We start from the raw sequence: 25,412 nt of genomic DNA, 5'->3' as shown, positions 1-25,412 counted from the left end.
TTAATGACATACACTATAAACCTAAAATAACCATTACAATAAAAACACACAGAGCTGTAACAGGTCAATAAGGCAGATATGTAGAAGAACAAACACTTCAACTGATTTAATCGAATGCAGAAAAATAGAAAAAGAGGAACAAAAAACAAGTTGGGGAAACATAAAATGGTGAGATGATACACTTGAACTTGACAATAAGAGTAGTTATAGTAAATTGGGTTTAAAGATCCCAATTAAAAGAGATATTTTATAAACAAATAGAAACATTTATCTTTTCTCTGTATCTAAAACTTCCAGAGATTGGATGCTCTTAGTTGCCAGTAACTTTATCAGATAAGTTAGGAAGGTTATCTCAGTAACAGGTAGAGAAATCTCAAGGAATTTTGGAGACCTTGAGAAGGGAGGAATTTACTTCGATCTGTTAGGCAAAAGCTGTGATAGCTTTTGGCATGGCTTTCCATGCGGAAGTGCACCGGCTGTGACAGACCATGCAGAAGCATGGCCAAGAGGAGCTGCCCCTCGCCCGAGGTCAGGGGCGGTGGCTGAGAGGAGCAACCCCATGACTGAGGTCAGGGGAGGTGGCTGAGAGGAGCAACCCCACATCCAAGGAGTGGTGGCTGCATGGGCACAGGAGGGCCAAGAGGAGCTACTCCACGTTCAAGGTCAGGAGGGGTGGCTGTGAGGAGATACCCCTCGTCCAAAGTAAGGAGCAGTGGCTGCACTTTGCTGGAGCAGCCGTGAAGAGATACCCCACGTCGAAGGTAAGAGAAACCCAAGTAAGGCAGTAGGTGTTGTGAGAGGCATCAGAGGGCAGACACACAAATCATAATCACAGAAAGTTAGTCAATCTAATCACACTAGGACCACAGCCTTGTCTAACTCAATGAAACTAAGCCACGCCCTGCGGGGCCACCCAAAACGGGCAGGCATGGTGGAGAGGTCTGACAGAATGTGGTCCACTGGAGAAGGGAATGGCAAACCACTTCAGTATTCTTGCCTAGACAACAACATGAACAGTATGAAAAGGCAAAATGATAGGATACTGAAAGAGGAACTCTCCAGGTCAATAGGTGCCCAATATGCTACAGGGAGATCAGTGGAGATTAACTACAGAAAGAATGAAGGGATGGAGCCAAAGCAAAAACAATACCCAGCTGTGGACATCACTGGTGATAGAAGCAACATCCAATGCTGTAAAGAGCAATACTGCATAGGAACCTGGAATGTTAGGTCCATCAGTTAGGTTCAGTTCAGTTGTTCAGTCATGTCCAACTCTTTGCGACCCCATGAATCGCAGCACCCCCATGAATCACGGCATGTCAGGCCTCCCTGTCCATCACCAACTCCCAGAGTTTACTCAGACTCACGTCCATCAAGTCAGTGATACCATCCAGCCATCTCATCCTCTGTTGTCCTCTTCTCCTCCTGCCCCCAATCCCTCCCAGCATCAAAGTCTTTTCCAATGAGTCAACTCTTCGCATGAGTTGGCCAAAGTACTGGAGTTTCAGCTTTGGCATCATTCGTTCCAAAGAAATCCCAGGGCCGATCTCTTTCAGAATGGATTGGTTGGACCTCCTCGCAGTCCAAGGGACTCTTAAGACTTTTCTCCAACACCACAGTTCAAAAGCATCAATTCTTTGGCGCTCAGCTTTCTTCACAGTCCAACTCTCACATCCATACATGACCACTGGAAAAACCATAGCCTTGACTAGATGGACCTTTGTTGGCAAAGTAATGTCTCTGCTTTTTAATATGCTGTCTAGGTTGGTCATAACTTCTTCCAAGGAGTAAGCGTCTTTTAATTTCACAGCTGCAGTCACCATCTGCAGAGATTTTGGAGCTCCAAAAAATAAAGTCTGACACTGTTTCCACTGTTTCCCCATCTATTTCCCATGAAGTGATGGGACCGGATGCCATGATCTTCATTTCCTGAATGTTGAGCTTTAAGCCAACTTTTTCATTCTCCTCTTTCACTTTCACTTTCATCAGGAGGCTCTTCAGTTCCTCTTTACTTTCTGCCATAAGGGTGGCGTTATCTGCATATCTGAGGTTACTGACATTTCTCCCAGCAATCTTGATTCCAGCTTGTGCTTCCAGCCCAGTGTTTCTCATGATGTACTCTGCATAGAAGTTAAATAAGCAGGGTGACAATATACAGCCTTGACGTACTCCTTTTCCTATTTGGAACCAGTCTGTTGTTCCATGTCCAGTTCTAACTGTTGCTTCCTGACTGCATACAGGTTTCTCAAGAGGCAGGTTAGGTGGTCTGGTATTCCCATCTCTTTCAGAATTTTCCAGTTTATTGTGATCCACACAGTCAAAGGCTTTGGCATAGTCAATAAAGCAGAAATAGATGTTTTTCTGGAACTCTCTTCCTTCTTCCATGATCCAGCGAATGTTGGCGATTTGATCTCTGGTTCCTCTGCCTTTTCTAAAACCAGCTTGAACATCTGGAGGTTCATGTTTCACGTATTGCTAAAGCCTGGCTTGAAGAATTTTGAGCATTACTTTACTAGCATGTGAGGTGAGTGCAATTGTGTGGTAGTTTGAGCATTCTTTGGCATTGCCTTTCTTTGGGATTGGAATGAAAACTGACCTCTTCCAGTCCTGTGGCCACTGCTGAGTTTGCCAAATTTGGCATACTGAGTGCACCACTTTCACAGCATCATCTTTCAGGATATGATATAGCTCAACTGGAATTCCATCACCTCCACTAGTTTTGTTCATAGTGATGCTTTCTAAGGCTCACTTAACTTCACATTCCAGGATGTCTGGCTCTAGGTGAGTGATCACACCATCGTGATTATCCGGGTAATGAAGATCTTTTTTGTACAGTTCTTCTGTGTATTCTTACCATCTCTTCTTAATATCTTCTGCTTCTGTTAGGTCCATACCATTTCTGTCCTTTATTGATTGAGTCCATTCTAAAGGAGTTCAGTACTGGGTATTGTTTGGAAGGACTGATGCTAAAGCTGAAACTCCAATACTTTGGCCACCCACCTCATGCGAGGTGTCTGATGATGGGAGGTCCGATGATGGGAGGGATTGAGGGCAGGAGAAGGGGACGACAGAGGATGAGATGGCTGGATGGCATCACTGACTCGATGGACATGAGTTTGGGTGAACTCTGGGAGTTGGTGATGGACAGGGAGGCCTGGCCTGCTGCAATTCATGGGGTCACAAAGAGTCGGACACAACTGAGTGACTGAACTGAACTGATGGCTTTCCTAGCCCTGAAAGGTTTTATTTTAAAAGTTCATTCTGACAGTCTGACAGCAAAAGAGACACAGATGTATAGAACAGTCTTTGGACTCTGTGGGAGAAGGGAAGGGTGGGATGATTTGGGAGAATGGCATTAAAACATGTATAATATCATATGTGAAACAAATCGCCAGTCCACGTTCAATGCACAATACAGGGTGCTAGGGTCTGCTGCACTGGGATGACCCAGAGGGATGGCATGGGGAGGGAGATGGGAGGAGGGTTCAGGATGGGGAACACGTGTACCCCCATGGCGGATTCATGTTGATCTATGGCAAAACAAATACAATATTGTAATTAGCCTCCAATTAAAATAAATAAATTTATAATTAAAAAAAGAAGTTCTGTCTGAGACTCTGTAAAAGTCTCAGCAAAGCACAGAAGTCTATGATCAATTATGGTTATATCAGTCATCAGGCCAAGTTTATTGAGAACAGACCTATACTACAAACAAGTCTTAATTTGGTTGGATTTGATAAAAATGCTGGTGATTTTAAGGAGGAAGAGATGTTTCAATGAATGGTAAATCCCAGTTTGTTAATGGAGGCTTATCTTCTAAGTCTTAGTTATTTACTAAGACTCATTTCCTGGATAGTTTTTTGCTGTTAGGGTATATTAATGTAAAATTGAACTGAATTATTAAAGAACTTTAATAATGGCTTCCCTGGTGGCTCAGACAGTAAAGCGTCTGCCTGCAATGCAGGAGACCCGAGTTCGATCCCTGGGCCGGGAAGATCCCCTGGAGAAGGAAATGGCAACCCACTCTAGTACTCTCGCCTGGAAAATTCCATGGACAGAGGAGCCTTGTAGGCTACAGTCCATGGGGTCCCAGAGAGTTGGACATGACTGAGCAACTTCACTTCACTTCATTGACAGACTGGATTTAGAAAGCAAGATCAAATTACATGTTATCTAAATAAGTACATCTTAACATAAAGAAGTAAGTTTAAAGTAAGAGTCTAGTAAAAGATACAGCATTTGTACTGATCAATTGTATGTGTCAACCTGGCTAAGTGATACTCACTAGTTATTCAGTCAAACATTAATCCAGGCATTGCTGTGAAGATACTTTGTAGAGAAGATGATTGTTTACAATCAGTTGACTTTAAGTAAATGAGATAACCTGGTGGGACTGTTTTAATCAGTCAAAAGGCTAACAACAGAACTACAACCTCCCTAAATAAGAAGAAATTCTGCCTGTGGACTGTAGCTTCAGACCGTGGCCAACAGTTTTTTGCCTGCCCTTCCTGAGAGCCTGTCATATTCATTTTGGAATTGTCTCACTAGTTGTCATAATCATATCAAACAATTTCTTTCAATAAATCTCTCAATATGTATCTCCTACTGACTGTCTTCTCTAGTGGAACCATGACTGATAATCCATGATAACACCAATAAAAATAAATCCATAGTTGGTAGTATTAATATTAGACAAAACAGAAGTCAAAGGATAGATTATTACAAGGAATAAAAAATACCTCACAATGATAAGGGCATGAATATAACCAGAAAGATACAGCAGAAAACATGTTTCAATAATTGAAAAGTCTGACTCTTTGTGACCCTATGGACTGTAGCCCACCAGGATTGTAGGAGTGGGTTGCCATACGCTTTTTCAGGAGATCTTCCCAACCCAGAATCAAAGTCGCGTCTCTTATGTCTCCTGCATTGGCAGGCGGGTTCTTTACTGCTAGCACCGTCTGGAAAGCCCCCAAAGTATTCACATACCACACATTCTCTTTAACAACTGAATTACATTAAATTTCAATAAAAGAAAGACCTCTGGAAATTTCCATAATAGTTGGTAATTAAACACAGTCTTAATAATCAATTGCTTGAAGAAGAAATCAGAACAGAAATGAGCACTTTGAAATAAATGGAAATGAAAATAAAACATGACAAAATGTGTGAAGTGCCACTAAAGCTAGGGACAAATGTATACCTTAAAGGCCACAAATTATCAGAATGTTATCCCTTACACAAATAGCCTAATTAATCATAAGTATTAAAGAAATTGAATTTTTAGTAAAACAAAACATACTTCTCAAAAAAGAAGAAAAAATAGAAAGTATTCTCTGTCTTTGCCTTGATGATTATATGTAAGACTATTAGCTAATTTCTCTCTCCTGAGGCCAGTAGTGAATAGGAAGATATATTTAAAGTGCTGGGGGAAAAGCTTCAACTGAGAATTCTATATCTGGCAACAATGTCCTTTAAAAATTAGGGAGACATAAAGCCATTCCAAGATAAAGAAAAGATGAAGAGATTCATTACCACTAGATCTGTCCTACAAGAAATATTAAAAGGAGTCCTTTCAAAGTAGAAATTAAAGGATGCTAGACAGTAACTCCAAGTCAGATGAACAAATAAAGATCTCTAGTAAAGGTAAACACACAGTGGGTATAAATGTCAGAATTATGGCAATTTTGGCTTATAACCACTACTTTTATTTTCTGTAAAATTTAAAAAACAAATGCATAAGAACAATTATCAATTATGTTATTGGGCACACAATATTAAAGATAAAATTTGTTGTGGCTGTTTAATCACTAAGTCACATCTGATTCTTTGCAACCCCATGAACTGTAGCCCACCAGATACCTCTGTCCATGGGATTCCCCAGGCAAGAATACAGAGTGGGTTGTCATCTCCTCTAGGAGATCTTCCCAACCCAGAGATCAAACCCACATCTCCTGAAATGGCAGGCAGATTCTTTACTGTTGAGCCATCAGGGAAGCCCCTGAAGATATAATTTAGAACATCAATAAGTTAAGGGGAATGCAGAGTTGTAAAGAGGGAGAGTGTTTACAGTTGAATGAAGCTAAGTTGATGTGTTATAATTAGATTATTATAATAAGATGCTATATTTCATCTCCAATGGAGCCACAGAGTAAAGAACTTTACAAAGGAAATGAGAAAGGAATCAAAAAGTGTCACTATAAGAAATCAACTAAACATAAAAGAAGGCAGGAATGGAAGAAATGAGGAACAAAAAGGTATGAGAAATACAGAGAACAAACAGCAAAATGACGGTGTCCTTTCGTAAGCAGTAACTTTAAACATTAGTGGATTCACCTCTCCAGTCAAAAAGAGATACTGGCAAAATGGATCAAAGGGAAGAAAAAAAAAGGAAATGTTTCACCCAATGTTAACTACAAGAGACTCATTCAGTTCTTAAGCACAAAACGGCTGAATGTGAGAGAACAGGAATAGATCTTACATAGAAAAAAATTTTTACCTGCAAAGATTAACTAATAGAAAGCTAGGTGACTATACCAGTACCAGAAAAAATAGACTTTCAGTAAAAAATTATTATAAGATACAAAGAATATTACATATGATGGAAAATTCAGTTTATCAAGAAGAAATAACAATTATAAATGTATATGAACTTTTCACCCAACAACAAAGCTCCAAAATATATGAAGCAAACACTGAAAGAACTGAAAGGAAATAGAGTTTTATATAATATTAGTGACTTTAATAACTCATTTTTAAAAGTAACAACCATACAAAAACTCAATAAGGGTGGAGAACTTGAACAACACTATATAATCCATTAGACCTAAGAGACATATATATAGGCCTCCATCAGAATAGCTAAATATACATTTTTATCAAGTGAACATGGAATATTCTTCAGGATAGATCATATGTTAGGTCCCTAAAAAGTCTCAATAAACTTCAAAAGATTGAAATCATACAAAGTGCCTTTTCTGATTACAACAAAATAAAGCTGGAAATCAGTACATTAAGGAACACAGGAAAATACATAAATATTTGGAAATCAAATAATACGGTCAATTATTGAATCAATTGATAAACACAAGGGAAATAGGTACTTTGAGAAATATGAAAATGACAATATAATAAACTTACGAGATGCAGCAAAAGAAGTGCTAAGAGAGTTATAACTCTAAATACTTAGAGCCAAAAAGAAAGATCTCAAATTAATAAACTGACTGCTCAAAGTGAAAGTGAAAGTCTCTCAGTCATGTCCGACTCTGCAACTCCATGGACTGTTTTTCAGGCCAGAATACTGGAGTGGGTAGCCTTTCCCCTCTCCAGGGGATCTTTCCCACCTAGGGATCAAACCCAGGTCTCCCACATTGCAGGCAGATTCTTTACCAGCTAAGCCATCAGGGAAGCCTGACATTGCTTAAGGAAACAGGAAAAGTGAAACAAACAGAGCACAAAGCCAACAGAAGGATGAAGATAATAAAGATTAAAACTGAGGCAAAAAAAAAAAAAAAATACATATAGATATATAGGAAAGTATATTAACAAAAACACAAAGCTGAGTCTTTGAAAAAACTGACCAAATTAATCACTTTAGCTAGACTATGAATAAAAGAGAAAAGACTTAAAACACTAAAATAACAATCTGAGTGAAAGCTGGGATATTACTACTGATTTTACACAAAAAGAAATATAAAATTACACTATGAATAACTGAACACCAATAGATTAGATAACTGAAATGAAATGGACACATTTCTAACAACACATAATCTACCAAAATGACACATAGAGAAATAGAAAATCTGAATAAACCTGTAACTAGTAAGACATTAAATTACCAATCAAAAATCTCCTCATAATGAAAAGCCCAGGGCCAGATAGCATCACTGGTGAATTCTATTAAAATTTAAAGAGGCAACATAATTCCTTTTTCAAATTCATCCAGTAATGTAGAGGAGACACTTCCTAACTCATAAAGTTATCATTATGCTGATACCAAAGCCATATAAGACACCTCAATAAAATTAAGCCAATATCCTTTATGAATGCTGACAAAAATCCTCAACAAAATACACCAATTCAGCAACATATTTAGAAGACTGTATGCTGTGACCAAGTGGGTTTTATTCCCAGAATGGAAGGATGATCCAACATACAAAATCTTGATCAAATATATGTATCACATTAACAGGATAAAGGAGGGAAAAAAATGCTCATCTCAATTCGTACCAAACTTTTTGCCAATGTCAATAACTCTTTCATAATAACAATAATCAACTGTGTATGGAAGAAAACTCTCTTAAAAGTCATATATGAAAAACTAACAACTAATATCATATTTAACAGTTAAAGATTGAAAGCCTTTTCTCCAGAGCCACTTATATTCAACATACTGGAAATTTTTGACAGGGTAATTTGGTAAGAAGAATAAATGAATACAATTTTAAAATAATAATAAAATTATTTCTGTTCATGGATGCCATGATCTTACATGTATAAAATATTCAACTTTAAAAACTTACTAAATCCAATAAACAAATTCAGCAAAATTGTACCATATGAAACCAGTATGCTAAAACAGGTGCATTTCTAGAAATCAATAATGAATAATCCAACATGGGAGTCAAGAAAACAATTCACTTAAAATAGAATAACAAAGAACAAAATGGTTAGGAATAAATTCAACCAAGAAGGTTGAATTTGTAGCTTTCACGCACTGAAAACTACAAAACACTGCTGAAAGAGTGTTTTGAAACAGGAGACAAAAATTTGAAAAGATATCCTGTGTTCATGGATTGCAGGACTTAAATATTATGATAAAAATACTACCCAAAACAATCTACAGATGCAAAGCAATTCCTATCAAAATCACAATTTGAGTGTGTCATTTTTTTCTTTTCAGAACTAGTAAAACTCATCCTAAAATCCACAAGGAACTCTGGGATCCATGAATAACAAAACAATCTCGAAAAAGAAAGATTTAGATCAATCACATTTCTTGATTTCAGAATTTATTACAAAGCTGTAGTAATCAAAACTGTGTGATATTAGCATAAACACAGATATACAGACCAACAGATCAAAACAGAGGTCCCAGAAACAAACACTCACATATATGGTCAACTGATGTTCAACATGGAAGCTAAGACCATTCCATGGGTAAAGCATAATCTTTTCAACAACTGGTGCTGGAAAACTGAATATCCACATGCAAAACAATAAAGTTGGACTCTTACATTGTATACAAAACTCAACTCTCAAAGACCCCACCACCAAATAGAACCACACTGGGGATTAGGTTTCAACATATGAATTTGAGGGGATATAACTTTGGTGAAAAGTATAGAGGAATTCTTTGAACTATTTTTTTAACTTTTCTGAAGTCTAAATTTTATATCAAAACAAAAAGTTTAAACCAATCAGTTACCTAGATATAAATCTAAGTAAAATATTTCTAAGACATCTATAAGAACAATTATAATTGGGATACATTTAAATGAAAACTTAACGGGATATATTTCAATGAAGATGCACAAGCATATGCACGCACACACTCAGATACACACACATCATGCTCATGAGTTGGAAGACTCAATATTGGTAAGATGACAGTTCTACCAAAGAGACTGATAGTTTCAATGAAGTGACAATCAAAATCCAACAGCTATTGTTATAGAACTTGACAAGATGATTTAAAAAGTCTGACTGGAGAGGCAATGGGCGTCATAGCACATAATGAAAGTTGCTCAGTTGTGTACGACTCTGTGACCCCATGGATTATGGAATTCTCCAAGCCAGAACACTGGAGTGGGCAGCCTTTCCCTTCTCCAGGGTATCCTCCCAACCCAGAGATCGAACCCAGGTCTCCCACAATGCAGGCAGATTCTTCACCAGTGAGCCACCAGGGAAGCCCAAAAGTACTGGAGTGGGTAGCCTATCCCTTTGCCAGGGGATCTTCCCAACCCAGGAATCAAACTAGGGTCTCCTGTATTGCAGGCGGATTCTTTACCAATTGAGCTATCAGGGAAGCTCTCATAGTACATAAGGACATGGCTTATCAGAGATTTGAGACTCATTAAAAGTTGTAACTAATTGTTGAAGAGATAGACTAATGCATTAGTGGAACAAAAAAGTATTCAGAAACATATCTACCTAAAGAGACACAAATATGTATCACTGGGTAAAGGATGACACTATTGAAGGTTTTAAAGTAATGAAATGATTACATTTGGAATTTACAAGTATAATCAGAAGCAATGTGGTATACGGACTGAAAAGGAGAAAAAGGAAAGGGGCACCAGTTAGGAAAAGACTATAATCATTTCAGGCAAAAAACAATGAAATCCAAATTACAGTGGGAATGAAATTAAGCAGATAAGTTTGGGTGGAACCTCTAAACATGAAATTAACTGTAGAAGAGCGGTGAGGGAGAGCGAAGAGAAGAAAGGGTTGGAAAGTGCAAAGCACTGCTGTCCAGTTAACAAGTCCTTAGTGGCAGACCTGTGAAATCTCCCAGACAAGGAATCAGTCTAAGCACATGCAGCAGGGTGAGAGACATGGTCCTTACTTCAAAGGGCTATAAAATTTTGCTTTTTAGTTTTTGAGAAGTCATACTCAGAATCTAGTAAAAGACATATCAAAATGTCTGTAGTTACATATACATTATAACACTGTAATACATTCTAACATTGTCATGCACTGTTACACATGTATTGTAACAGATTAAGATAGGGTGAACATGCTAAACTATTACAAAACACAGCAAAAAATGTAAAATATCAAAATGTCCATTATTTAAGATTAATACGCATTTTTCTATAAATTTATACAAAGAAGTAACTAAAAAAATATAAGCTGGTTAAATAAAAGTGTAAACACTTAATACAATAATAAAAAAGGAAATAATCTAATTTCTAACAAACAAAATGATTAAATACAATTCCTATGATTAGTTAGCTATTTTTAAGAAGAGTAATATGCAGAGTAGAGTTACATGGAATTGTATTTATAACTTAATGGTCAACAGAAAAAAAGTCACAATAATTTCATTATTTCTGCGGAACCATTTATTGATATAGTTCTGTTAAAATTATAAACTTATGAAGACAAAGATCAGGTGATACCATACACAAATGATAAATTTGAATTATTAGAGAAAGGAAACACTTGTGAATGTTTTTCTTTAGCATGCCTTTAGCGTTTTAACAATGGTGCTCAAGGTTTAAAGGAAAATTTTAAATTTTTACCTTTTTATTATGAACTCTAACACACACAAAAAATAAGATATAAATGTACAATATAATGAATGTTTGCACAGAAGACCTGTCTAGACACAATTAAGGAACATAAAATAGGAGCCTGCCACCTCTCAACACTGCTCCTGTGTCCCACTCCACTCATCCCCCGTCCCCATCACAAGTCAGCATTAGTCTTCTGTGTCACAGTGATAATTTCCGTCGACTGCACGGTGGTTTTAGCTTTCAGCATTCATAAATAATCTCCATAAAACACAGTTCAGCTATGCCAAATTGTATGGATTACATTGTGGTTAATTGGCTTCTTTTCCATCAGTTATGTTTATAAAACTTATCCACACGGTTCTAATTCCCATTCACCCATTATAGCCATTCCTATATAACACTCCCATTATATGAACAGATCACTCTTTTATTTGTACATTTTAACCTGAAAGGACATTTGGGTTGTCTCTAGTTTGGGACTATGAAAACATATGCTGTGAGGAAATTTTCCTGAGAGTCAAATGCTAGATCACAGAGTATGTGCATCATCACGTTTACAATAATGCCAAACTGCTTCCCCAGGGATACGATTTACATCCATTCAGGCAGTGTACTCCAAGTCTCCACAGCTTTTTAAACATATAGTGTATTAAGACTGTTTACTTTTTGCCCATCTGATAATTGTGTAGTAGGATCTCATTTAGTTTTTAATTTACATTTTCCTGATTACAAAAAGGTTGAACATTTTTCACGGATCCACTGACCATCTGGAATTACTCTCTTGTGAATTACTTATTCAAACCTCTTTCCATTCTTTCAAAATTGTCTTGTCTTTTTCAAAAATGTTTTCTATAGGCTTTTTATATGACCTAGTCTTTTGATGGTTATATCCATTACAAATAGTTTCCACTCTTTGGATTATCTTCTCTTTGGAATATCTTTTGATAAACCTAAGTATTTAATTTCTATGCAGACAAAACTAACAACCTTTTTTTATAAAAATCAGTGATCTTAGTCTTTTTCTGATGCTGAAGATGTGATGATATTTCCTTGTTATATTCTAAAATGATTACAGTTCTTGATCTATTTATGTTTGTAATACATCTGTAAGTGATTTTTAGCTGAGTCCAATCTTAATTTTCTCTATATTGCTTTATATGCCAGTATTACCTGACAATTTTCATGTATTTCAGACCTATGTTAAGCCCTCACAAATTCAGAAATATTGTACTGTCACCTCTTCTTTTTAGACCCATCTTTTCATCACTATGTAAAGCCTCCTTGTGTAACTAATAAGACTTCTTGCCTTAAAGTTTGCTTTGCTGACATAAGCTTTTTTTCTTATTATTTTTCTTGGTGCTTGGATATAAAATTAGAGTAAGAATTCACAGTTACATGTGTGAGCAGAATAAATTTTTAGAGTCTAAAATACCTTATTAAAAGTAACTATATCTCCTAAATAACTTACTTTCACTGCAAAATTGAAGTGTGAAAGTATCCTTAATTAATAAAATTATCCAATGTTTACCCTGTAAGCTAATTATTTCTAACTACTGACACAGACTTTGTATCATCATGATAATCTTGCTAAAGTTTCCTGGGACTCCCCAAAGCTTTGGATGTGCAACAGCAAACTTTATTTATAAAGAAAGTAACAGAAAACAACAATGCTGCATAAAGTGTCAGAAAGCCCTCTCTTCACCCATTATAATCAATGACAACCAGTCAACTGCTTCAGCAGGAGGAAAGACATCCCATCTAGGTACTGCTTTATCAATACCAATATTCAGCAGGCTCAAACTGTCGTGGACATCAATCCACCTAGGACACTTATAAACGTAGCTGACTGGCTCCCATACCGTGGATATATTTTTGAGAAGATCTTCAGATAACAGTGTGGGAGACCCGGGTTCAATCTCTGGGTTGGGAAGATCCCCTGGAGAAGGAAATGGCAATCCACTTCAGTACTATTGCCTGGAAAATTCCATGGACAGAGGAGCCTGGTGGGCTACAGTCCATGGGGTCACAAAGAATCAGACACAACTGAGCGACTTCACTTTCACTTTTCACTTTCAGGTAACTTTAAGACACTGCCATAGATTAAAGAAGAAGAAAAAGGAGGAGTGGGATATTATGTCCAAAAATGCTATTTGATGAGGTTAAATAGGAATAAAATAAAGAGAAAAACAAGATATACAGAGTCTTACAGAAATAATAGAAACCACAGGAATTACACAGTAAAACATATTTTAGAATCTGGATTGTAAAAAATTTCTATCAGAAACAGTATAATATTCCAGCTGGACTTTGGTTGCAGTATTTTTACGATATAATTTATGAAATTATGAGATATCTATAATTCACAAATTAGAACTTATTCATTATTCATCTCAAAATTATAGACAAAATGATGCATATAATAAACAATGCTAAATGTGAAGTTGAAGTTTTTTAGTAAAAATCAATTTAAAATGCTAAGTTAACTAGAAATGATAAATAGTCGAGGTAGAAATGTTAAGTTTCCAGGCTTATAAGCAAACCATCTTTATCTGTGGTCTAGATGTGAAAATTAAATGAGTAAAGTAAAATAGCCAAAAAAAAAGAAACCATCACTGTTTACTTAACCGACTGTTGAGAAAGTAAATAAACTCACATAATAGATCTGCTTACTCAATCTGTGCTGAACATAGACTGTCTTCATTTTGGAAGTAAGTTATTTTACACAGTACCTCATACATTTTATGTGCTTCTATCTAGTATTTCATTCCACACTTGAATGGATTTTAAGTTCATTTAATATGTTAATTTTGTTTTGTAAGTATTGTTGTATTTTATGTTGTTGTTTAGTCATTAAGTTGGGTCTTACTCTTTTGCGACCCCATGGACTGTAGTTCACCAGGCTCTTCTGTCCATGGGATTTCCCAGGCAAGAATACTAGAGTGAATTGCCATTTTGTTCTCCAGGGAATCTTCCCAATCCAAGGATCAAACTCGCGTCTCAGCCACTGCAGGTGGATTCTTTACCACTGAGCCACCAGAGAAGCCCATTATATTTTACAGAGTCTTTCAATTTGCAGAACAAAGTAAGTATGTTTCTGAGTAACATGTGCTCTTTAAAATTTTTAGAATGATAGCCTCATATGATATAGACAAAAATAACTGTATCTGACGAGGACTTGAAGGTCACATTGTACTTAATGAGTTCTGTGCAAAAAAGGGAGCTCCATCTTGCTTAAGTAGTCTAACAGAGATGATAATAACACAAAAGTAATCTAAATTAAAATATTTATTTATCACTGAATGACACAAATGGAAATATAACAAATCATTAGTTGATAAGTATACTGAGCAATGATAATGATCCCATAAAATTCAAGAAATAAATGTTATTTCTCTCCTCTATTCAAAGATTCAGCTCATACTGCTACATTAAATTTGAATTCTCCCACTTTGCTCTCAAAGCCTGCCATGCCCTTCTGATACTAATCCTCTAGCCCCAGTCAAGTGAAATCCCCCCAGAAATCTGAAGCTCAATCATGCCCTTGTTTGGGTGGTACTTGTTAAGCTAGAATCTTCAGAGTCCTACCTCAAGGGTCAAATTACTCAGAAAGCCTTTTTGCCAATTACATTAATCCTTTAGGATCCATCCTATCTCTAATTTGGTTTGCTTTATATAATCCCCTTTCTGTTCTTTTCTCTGTGGTATAGTGGTCTCTTGTTCACTAATTGTTTCCTGGACATATCTCCTGTATCGCTAAGCTCTGTGGGCCAAGACATGCATGTGAGAGAGCATTTCAGAACCAGAAAAATTTTAGAGATTTATACATATTTTATTTATACTTCCAGTGGTGTCTGTTGTCAAGAATAAGAGAGGTACTTAATTAACCTAATCAAACAGTATAACACATAGTAACCTGAATGTTATAATTACATGGTAAAATGAGAATATCTGAAAATTACACTATCTGAACTTTTATAAATGTAAAAAAATTAATGATGAAATTATTATCACAATAATAATTATGATGAAACCTATTATTTCACATCAAAGAGCTACGTTTAACTATTTCAAATTCTTGGAATTAATGATATACAACTATTTAAATGTTTTAGCTTGTCTTAAAAGACTTTATTGATGGATAATGTAAATGCATTTAATAGACAGCTAAACTACCGGGTTTTGTTTTCACTGTTTGGCATTCCTGGGCTTTTCTTCATCATTTTCTGTGCTCTAGTGATACATGTAAGCACAGATTGGCAAAACAGTCACTAGGTTGGTACTTGTAAGTGTGTTATTTGTTAAATTTGTATTTCCTAAGACAAATTTTCAGAACATTTTGTCAAAATTCATATTCCTAAACAAAAAAAAATTATGAAAAACAGAGCAAAATCTAACCAAGTTAAGTAAAGCAAAGTAAAAATAATATTTAGAGCTCTATCAAATGAACAGGTTTTTCATCTAACAGAAGATAACAGAAGAGAAGGGGAAGAAACGGAGACTTGGAAAATGGTACTAATTTAGTGGTATTTTTATTAGAAAGTCTCTGAGGATTAACTGCCTCAATCAACAACTGAAACTAGAAATTCAAAGACTTTGCATCCATGTCCCCATGCTAACAGCCTCTACAGATGCTTCAATAAGAGCACACGATGGAGGAAATCCAGACAGCAGCTCAGACCCTTCAGTGGGAGGATCAAAGGCCAGGAGGAAGACTGGCAGTAAAGCAACTCACACACTTATTTTTTTAAAAAGTAAAAAGATACCTAACCTAGGCTGTATGAATGTAAACTCCTCAAAAGTTGGTTCTAAAATAAATATAGTTTGGCCATTAAGATAAGTAACTCTAGGTGTCTCATAACTAGCATTTGTTTTTCCTCCCAGACAACTGCCTGATGCCCCAACCCCTCTTTACTCTAATATTAAAACAAGGCCAGAATTAAGCCAGATGTTTTCTTTTAAATCTTCAGGCTGAGTCTTTTCAAACACACTACTTCAAACCTAAATGATAGTAAATAAAAGTGAGAGACATTCACTTAGGCATAATGAAGGTAAGTGGACAAATCATAAAATCAGATTTCATTACATACCACAGCACTCAGGACATCGTGGGTGTTTCAGGATATTCATTCCATACCCTGGGAAGCAGCGATTAATCCAAACCATTTGGAGGGTACCTTCAATATAGTATATCTCAGGCAATGGCTCTGCACGTCTGCCCAAAACTTCCACTTGTTGATTAAAAAACCGCTCTATGAGATTTTTAGCCTGAGACAGAAATACAGTATGAAAAATCATTATTGCATAAATGCAAATTTTAAAACAAATAAGGATTCGTATGTTTTAGAAACAGGAAAAATCCTCAAGGTCCTTATTTTTTCTGAATTCAAAGGATATAAATAGCACCTATAAAACTGAAAAGATTTCAACTATAAACCTCAAATATTTTCAAATACAACACAGAGAAAATATTTCAATATATAACCAAACTTTTTGGTCTCTTTGGTTTTGAATAATATGTGAAAGTGTTACTGTCACTAAAGTCGTGTCTGACTCTTTGCGTCCCCATAGACTGTAGCCTGCAAGGCTCTTCTGTCCAAGGAATTCTCCAGGGAAGAATACTGAAGTGGATAGCATTCCCTTCTCCAGGAAATCTTCCTGATCTAGGGATCAAACTCAGTTCTCCTGCACTGTAGATTCTTTATGGCATAAGAGCAAAAATAAGACAGTACTTTGAAATAAAATGTACTTTCAGAAATGTACTCTAACAATTAAATGTTCTTTAAAAAATGTACTTTAAGAATCTTTAAGAAGCATATGCTGAGGCATCTGCTCCACTCTTTCCATACAGAAAAATTAGATTTAAAAACAAGAGGGAACACAGCCCATATTAAAACTTCTAGCTCTGTTTCAAAAATCAAATTTACAAAATAATTAAGGCATAATTCTGACCTATAATTAATTACCATTTTACTTATAATAATTATTCTGTCTTGACTCCTAAAAGTAAGGAGAGGCTTATACTTTTCAGTGACTAGTAAGCTTTACCTGGTAAAGCATGACGTATGGTTATGAGTTAACACCCTCTGTAAGTCAGTTAGTTCGGCCCAGTTCTTCTATGCTAACATTCAATTCTAACACAGTGAGAAGCAGAGATGAAGGAACTCATGTTGATCTATAACCACTAATGGTGTATCTCTTTCAAATTATATTTCTGCCATAAAAATTTCTATAAGTGATTGTAAAAATGTTTTTCAGTATACTGCATTCAATCAGTCTATTACTGAATTACTACATTTTACAGTCTACATGGTTTTCTTGTATTTCTAATAAATTCTGTCAAATTTCCTGCTATTTATTTTTAGTTAAGGAAGTGCTTACAAACTAATTAGCTACAAGTTTGGTATGTAATTAACTATATTTAAATAGTGAGTGAAAGTCACTCAGTCGTATCCAACTCTTTGCAACCCCATACTATACAGTCCATAGAATTCTCCAGGCTATAACAGTGGAGCTGGTAGCCATTCCCTTCTCCAGGGGAAGCTTCCCAGCCCAGGGATCGAACCCAGGTCTCCCTCACTGAAGGCGGATTTATTACCAGCTGAGCCACTAGGGAAGCCCAAGAATACTGGAGTGGGTAGCCTATCCCTTCTCCAGCAGATCTTTCTGACCCAGGAGTCAAACTGGGGTCTCCTGCATTGCAGATGGATCCTTTACCAACTGAGCTATCGGGCGAAAGTGAAAGTGTTAGTTGCTCAGTCATGTCTGACTCTTTGCAAGCCCATGGACTGTAGCCTGCCAGGCTGCTCCATCCAGGGGATTTTCCAGGCAAGAATACTGGAATAGGTTGCCATTTCCTTCTCCAGGGGATCTCCCAGACCCAGGGATCAAACCTGGGTCTCCTGCATTGCCGGCAGGTTCTTTACCATCTGATCTACCATGGAAGCACAAGACTACAAATAAAATTTTCAGGAGACACACTCATAATCACTTAGCTTCCTAACATTCTATGCAGAAAACAACAACAACAATGAAAACTAGATCTGGAAAACTGGACTTGACAAACAAAAACAATCATGCAAATCAGATTTCTGTTTCCTGTTTTCCTTCTAAAAAGCAGAATGAGGATAAGTATCTCATTTGGTAGAAATGGAAAGAAAGTAAATTACTTGAATCATTGACTCAGTTTTTAAAATAATGAGTATGCTGATGGTTACTGCTGCTGCTGCTAAGTCGGAGAAGGCAATGGCAACCCACTCCAGTACTCTTGCCTGGAAAATCCCATGGACAGAGGAGCCTGGTGGGCTGCAGTCCATGGGGTCACGAAGAGTCGGACACAACTGAGCAATTTCACTTTCACTTTTCACTTTCATGCATTGGAGAAGGAAATGACAATCCACTCTAGTGTTCTTGCCTGGAGAATCCCAGGGATGGGGAAGCCTGGTGGGCTGCCATCTCTGGGGTCTCACACGGGTCTCACGACTGTACCAAATAAAGGGTGAAATTGGGGAATTCTCTGAGTTGGGTAAGAATGAAAGATTTTAAAGCAAAAACTTTTGGACCAATTTGGATGACATAAGAACAAATCATGATTATAGAAATTCTTCATAGTTTAATCACCTGATTAAGATATGAAGAATTAATACTATAGAACAAAAAGAAGAAGAATTAATACTACAGAACAAACATCATAATGCCTTGCCTAAGCTACTATTCCCTTCACCCCCTACCTTCAAACTTTACAGAATCATTAAACATATATGGAAGGAATATGTTCTATAGTTATTAGTTATTGATTACAAGACTAGAACAAGAAATCATTAAATATATATATATATAGTAAAATATATAAATTTCTGCATGGGGAAGTTGAACAGCTTCCTTTGAGTACCACAATCTGTTCCCATGATCATGCCAAGTTAGGTACCAAAAAAGGTGATTAGGAAGGCTTTTACTATTTGCACTACATTAGTCCAGCAAGCCCAGAAAACAACAACTACTTAAAATTATGGAACTGCTAGGACAGGCAAAAAATGCTATACATTATACAGGATCAGATTTAGACTGGAGCTCTAATAACCATGAGGGGAGAATTCATTATGTACCAGCTATTACAAACAATACACTTCTAAGACAGAATCTGTTGGAAAACTTTGGTTAACACCTATATTTGGAAATCTCTTTGGAAAATGACTACAGTCATCGAATAGCACTGGAATTAAGAAGCAAAACTAACACACACACACAAAAAAAAAGAAAAGAAAAGAAAAGGAGATAGAGGCTTAAAGTATCTTGAATGAAATGGAAAGAACTGTGAATCTGCACAGAAAAAACTGGTGATCTTGGTGCTCAGTGAGCAAATGAGAGGTAGGGTATCCAGATCTTACAGGAGAATGTTCCAATGTCCATATCTTACAGGAGAATGTCCTTTTTAACTGTTGAAGAAGATTAAATGAAAACACAAAGTCATCCCCCTCATGGTAGGAACACCAACACAAATGATGTATACACACTCAGATCACAAAGGAAAGCAAAAGGTTATACAACAGTTTGAATTCCTTGGAAGGTGGAATCCACTCCTAAAAAGCATAACCAATCCTAGAACTTTAGAATAAAGAAAAATTTAACTTTGCAATGTAGAGTCTACATGAGTCCTGAAGCAACAGGCGAAAGGATCAACTCTTCACTCAGAGTTGGTCACTGAAGCAGTAGTTGTTCCATAGGAAATGAAACCTGCACTGGAACACGAGATTCTTTAGAAGAAAGATGAAAGATAATTCATAATTCAGGTTTTAAATTTATTAGAGATTTAGCTGTCATATTAAGGTTTTTATAGTAGTATATTTCTGACTGATAAAAGCAGACAAGATGGAAGTAGAGGACAGAAATGACATTTAAAAATACAGAAAAAGATTTCCCATTTCCAACCATATGATGCACCAGATATTCTGGAAAATCCTCCTGCTAAAAATCACCTAAATGAAAATAACAGAGCAAAGACCTTGTGTAGCTATGTTTCAACAACAAGAGAGAAAAAAAAAAAAAAAGGAAGACAGGGAGAAAAAGATGCTAAAAATGAAAATTGCAAACCAAATATTAGCTACTATTAATGGTGTGGATCACAATAAACTGTGGAAAATTCTGAAAGAGATGGGAATACCAGACCACCTGATATGCCTCTTGAGAAACCTGTATGCAGGTCAGGAAGCAACAGTTAGAACAGGACATGGAACAACAGACTGGCTCCAAATAAGAAAAGGAGCACATCAAGGCTGTATATTGTCACCCTGCTTATTTAGCTTATATGCAGAGTACATCATGAGAAACGCTGGGCTCGTGGAAGCACAAGCTGGAAACCAAACTACCAGGAGAAATATCAATAATCTCAGATATCCAGATGACACCACCCTTATGGCAGAAAATGAAGAAGAACTAAAGAGCCTCTTGATGAAAGTGAAAGAGGAGAGTGAAAAAGTTGGCTTAAAGCTCAACATTTAGAAAATGAAGATCATGGCATCCGGTCCCATCACTTCATGGGAAATAGATGGGGAAACAGTGGAAACAGTGTCAGACTTTATTTTTTTGGGCTCCAAAATCACTGCAGATGTTGACTGCAGCCATGAAATTAAAAGACGCTTACTCCTTGGAAGGAAAGTTATGACCCACTTGATAGCATATTCAAAAGTAGAGACATTACTTTGTCAACAAAGGACCGTCTAATCAAGGCTACAGTTTTTCCATTGGTCGTGTATAGATGTGAGAGTTGGACTATAAACAAAGCTGAGAGCTGAAGAATTGATGCTTTTGAACTGCGGTGTTGGAGAAGACTCTTGAGAGTCCCTTGGACTGCAAGGAGATCCAACCAGGCCGTCCTAAAGGAGATCAGTTCTGGGTGTTCATTGGAAGGACTGATGTTGAAGCTGAAACTCCAATACTTTGGCCACCTGGTGCCAAGGGCTGACTCCTTTGAAAAGACTCTGATGCTGGGAAACACTGAGGGCAGGAGCAGAAGGGGACGACTGAGGATGAGATGGTTGGATGGCGTCACTGACTTAACGGACATGGGTTTGTGTGGGCTCCAGGAGTTGGTGATGGACAGGGAGGCCTGGTGTGCTGTGGTTCATGGGATTGCAAAGAGTCAGACATGACTGAGTGAGTGAACTGAACTGAACTGAACAGAATGGTTTGTAGTAGTAGCTAAACTAATGGTTTATCTACTGCTAATGACACAATGATTTGCTTTCCAAGTGGGTGTGGGATTTTGTTGTATTTTCTATGAGATATAAAATCACCAAGCCAGAAATTAACATAAAAGTTGGCTTTGCCTGAGAACAATCAAAAGTAAATATAATAACTTTACAGAAAAACACACACAACTTAAGTCAAAGGGGCTGTATCTACTGATAAAGGACTGACAAATACTACTTAGAAGCCAGAATTACGAAGTACAGGATGAAATTAGAAACTACAGAAGAGGAAACAAACTGCCACATGAGACCGTCAAGAGATTCATACAAGGCAATTTCAGTTACCTAAAATAGAAAAAATGACACCAAGGATCCTTAAAACACATAAAGATAAAGAAGTGGTAATGAAAACACAGTAAAGGAAATTTCTATCATTATAAAAGAGACAGTATATCTGAAAAACAACCTTACATTACAGTTAATGTAAGGAGAAAAAATAGATTGGAATTAAAAACTGTGGACAGACTGAACATTGAATTAGGCCAAGCTGCAGCAAGAATAAACACAATAAATACCTAAAGAAATCACACAGAATAAGGAACATATAAAACATATAAAAAAGTAAGAGAGAGAGAGAAATCAACGAGATAATCTGAAACATACTAAATAGGAGCTGCAGAGAAGCAAATGGGGTAAAAGGTAATCTTCGAAACTGTTCAGGCAGAAAAATTTTCCAGAATTGAGAAAGCAGTGAGTCTTCAGATTTCAGTGGAACAACAAATACAGGAGGAAGGAAAAATGACATGAAAGGAAAGAGAGAGCAAGAGTAAATGGTAAGCAAAGAAATGGATAAAACCATTGGTGAATCTAAACAGACACTGACATTTTGAAATAATCTTAATAATAAGTGAAAAAAATTTTAAAAGAACTAAAATATTATGGAACAAAAACTTTAGAGATGAAGGCAGGTCATGAGTTAAAGGTCTTTAAGGTTCTTACACTTTTTTGGAAGGTACTATACACACTAAGTAACTTTTGGTTCTGCTATTAAGAATGTTAAAATTTGAAGCAAATCCACACAAAAAGAAAGAAAAAATATGTTACAAAAAAATAAAAATAAATGTGAGGAGCAAACCTTGAAGAGTAAAAAACCAGGTTAAATGATAAGTAATGGAATAATAAAAACCCATCTACATAAAGCAGTACTATGATTTAAAAACAGTAAAGCAAAAAGATGGCGGAGGAATAGGACGGGAAGACCACTTTCTCCCTCACAAATTCCTCAAAAGAACATTTCAACGCTGAGCAAACTCCACAAAACAACCTCTGTAGGCTGGCAGAGGACAGCAGGCAACCAGAAAAGCAGACCATTGTCTTCAAAAACAGGTAGGAAAAAATATAAAAGACGAAAAAGGAGACAAAGGAGGTGGGGAGGGAGCTCCGTCCCGGGAAGGGAAGCCCGTCCTGGGAAGGGAATTTTAAGAAGAGAGGTTTCCAAACACCAGGAAACACTCTCCCTGCCGAGTCTGTGGCGAGTCTTGGAAACCCAGAGGGCAACATAACAGGAAGGAAAAATAAAGAAATAATTAAAACCAAGAGATTATAAGCCCAACAGTAACTCCCCCAGCGGAAAAGCAGCACAGACGCCTGCATCCGCCATTGGGAAGTGGGGGCAGGGCAGGGACACGCGGGAGGCGCGGGCTGCAGTGCTTTTTAAGAATCGGGCAGGAACGCCCCACGCGCAACCAGAACGATCTAACTTGCGCTAGCAAACCAGACTGTGTGATAGCTACCGCACGAAAAGCTCGAACATAAGACACCGCCAGGACCGAGCACAGAACAAAGGACGGAACGGAAAAAGCCGGCTGCAGACCATCCCCCGCCGGGGACAGGCAGCCAGAGCCGTAAGGACTGGAAAGGGGCAACTACAGACCCGGAGAGACTTTACTTACCTAACTGCAAGCGGGCTTCTTTGCTAAGACTTCTGGGGGTGCTGGACAGTCACAATCTGCCTCACGGGGGACGCCAGCGGTCCACCCAGAAAGTTGAGCAGCAGCGACAGAAAAGGTGACAAGCCGCGGCGATCACGCTCGCCAAACTCCTGAGCTACTCAGACCTGGGAAGGGCACAAAGCGCAGTCCCAGCTGAATCTGTGCCTCTGAGGGCTGCCTGAGCGCCAAACCTGAGCGGCTTGGACCGGGAAGTGCACGCAGCCTAGGGCCGGCCCCAGACGGTTCCCGGCTGTGCATCGTAGAGCCGGAGCGGTTTGTGCACCGCGAGAAGGGACAGGTCAAGCGGGGCTGTGACACTGTGAGCACACGACAGCGCTATTTGTTTGCAGCATTCCCCCTCCCCACAGCGCGACTGAACTAGTGAGCCTGAAAAACCAGCAAACGGAAGAAGTTAAACAGAGGGAACCACCTTGGAAGTGATCCCACACGGCCCAAAACATCAGAGAAGGGCCAGATATATTTTTACTATTTTAAAAATCATTCCTTTTTTTTTTCTTTTTTTTTTCTAACCTTTTTTTTAAATTAAGTCTTCTATTTCTCCTCTAATTTTTATTACTATAACCTATTATTACTATTTTTAAAAAAAAGACCTTTTTTTTTTTTTTAAGGCAAACACCATATATAGCCTTTGGATGGTTGTTGGTGGGGTTTTTTTTGTTTGTTTGTTTTGTTTTTTTGTTTGTTTGTTTTTTTAATAATTCTTGGTTTTTTTTCTTTCTTTCTTTCCTGCTTTTTCCTTCTGCTTCTTTTCTTTAATATTGTATTTTTGAAAATCCAACCTCTACTCTAGATTTTTAACCTTTGCTCTTAGGTTTTTGTTGTCAACTTTGTTCATTTAAAAACCCAAACTTCACTACCCAAGTTTACCTGAGACCGAGATTACTGGCTTGACCACTCTCTTCTCCTATGGACTCTCCTTTTTCTCCACCAGGTGGCCTCTGTCTCTTTTCTCCCCCATCTCTTCTCTATCCAACTCTGTGAATCTCTGTGTGTTCCAGACAGTGGAGAACACCTAAGGAACTGGTTACTGGCAGGATTTGTCTCTCTCCTTCTCATTCCTCTCTCTTATCCTCCTGGTCACCTCTGTCTACTTCCTCCCTCTCCTCTTCCCTGTATAACTCCGTAAATACCTGAGCGGGCCAGACTATAGAGCGCACGTAAGGAAGTGACTACTGCCTAGCTTGCTCTCTCCTCTTTTGATCACACCGCATCTCATTCCAGTTACCTCTAACTACCCCCTCCATCTTCTCTTCTCCTTGTAACTCAGTGAACCTCTCTGAGTGTCCCTCAATGTGGAGAAACTTTTCATCTTTAACCTAGATGTTTTATCATCGGTGCTGTATAGATGGAGAAGTCTAGAGGCTACTGTAAAAACTGAAGACCAGAAGCAGGAGGCTTAAATACAAAGCCTGAAAACATTAGAGAACTCTTGAATTCAGGGAACATTAAGCAATAGGAGCTCATCAAATGCCTTCATACTTACACTGAAACCAAGCTCCACCCAAGGGCCAACAAGTTCCAAAACAAGACATATCACTCAAATTCCCCAGCAACACAGGAACACTCCCCTGAGCTTGAATATACAGGCAGCTCAAAATTATTCCAAAACCTTTGATGTCTCATAACCCATCACTGGTCACTCCACTGCACTCCAGAGAGAAGAAACCCAGCTCCACCCACCAGAACTCCAACACAAGCCTCCCTAACCAGGAAACCTTGACAAGCCAATGATAGAACCCCACCCACAGTGAGGAAGCTCCATAATAAAGAGAACTCCACAAATTACCAGAATATAAAAAGACCACCCCAAACGCAGCAATATAACCAAGATGAAGAGACAGAGGAATACTCAGCAGGTAAAGGAACAGGAGAGTTGCCCACCAAACCAAACAAAAGAGGAAGAAGTAGGGAATCTACCTGAGAAGGAATTCCAAATATTGATAGTGAAAATGATCCAAAATCTTGAAATCAAA

At 37.6% G+C, this 25,412-nt stretch overlaps 1 protein-coding gene across 1 annotated transcript in view; it reads right to left on the bottom strand.

Moving 5' to 3' along the window:
* The window catches only part of ZPBP (zona pellucida binding protein), a 135,065-nt gene that overhangs the window by 26,703 nt on the left and 82,950 nt on the right, over window positions 1-25,412 (bottom strand). The window contains exon 7 of the mRNA XM_068973374.1: window positions 16,331-16,508. Within this exon, the coding sequence (XP_068829475.1) occupies window positions 16,331-16,508 (178 nt within the window). The remainder of the gene's footprint in view (window positions 1-16,330; window positions 16,509-25,412) is intronic.

This window comes from Capricornis sumatraensis, chromosome 5, assembly GCF_032405125.1.
Source record: "Capricornis sumatraensis isolate serow.1 chromosome 5, serow.2, whole genome shotgun sequence".
Taxonomy (NCBI): domain Eukaryota; kingdom Metazoa; phylum Chordata; class Mammalia; order Artiodactyla; family Bovidae; genus Capricornis; species Capricornis sumatraensis.
The sequence above is the reverse complement of the archived record's forward strand: the minus strand, read 5'-3'. Positions and strand labels throughout refer to the sequence as shown.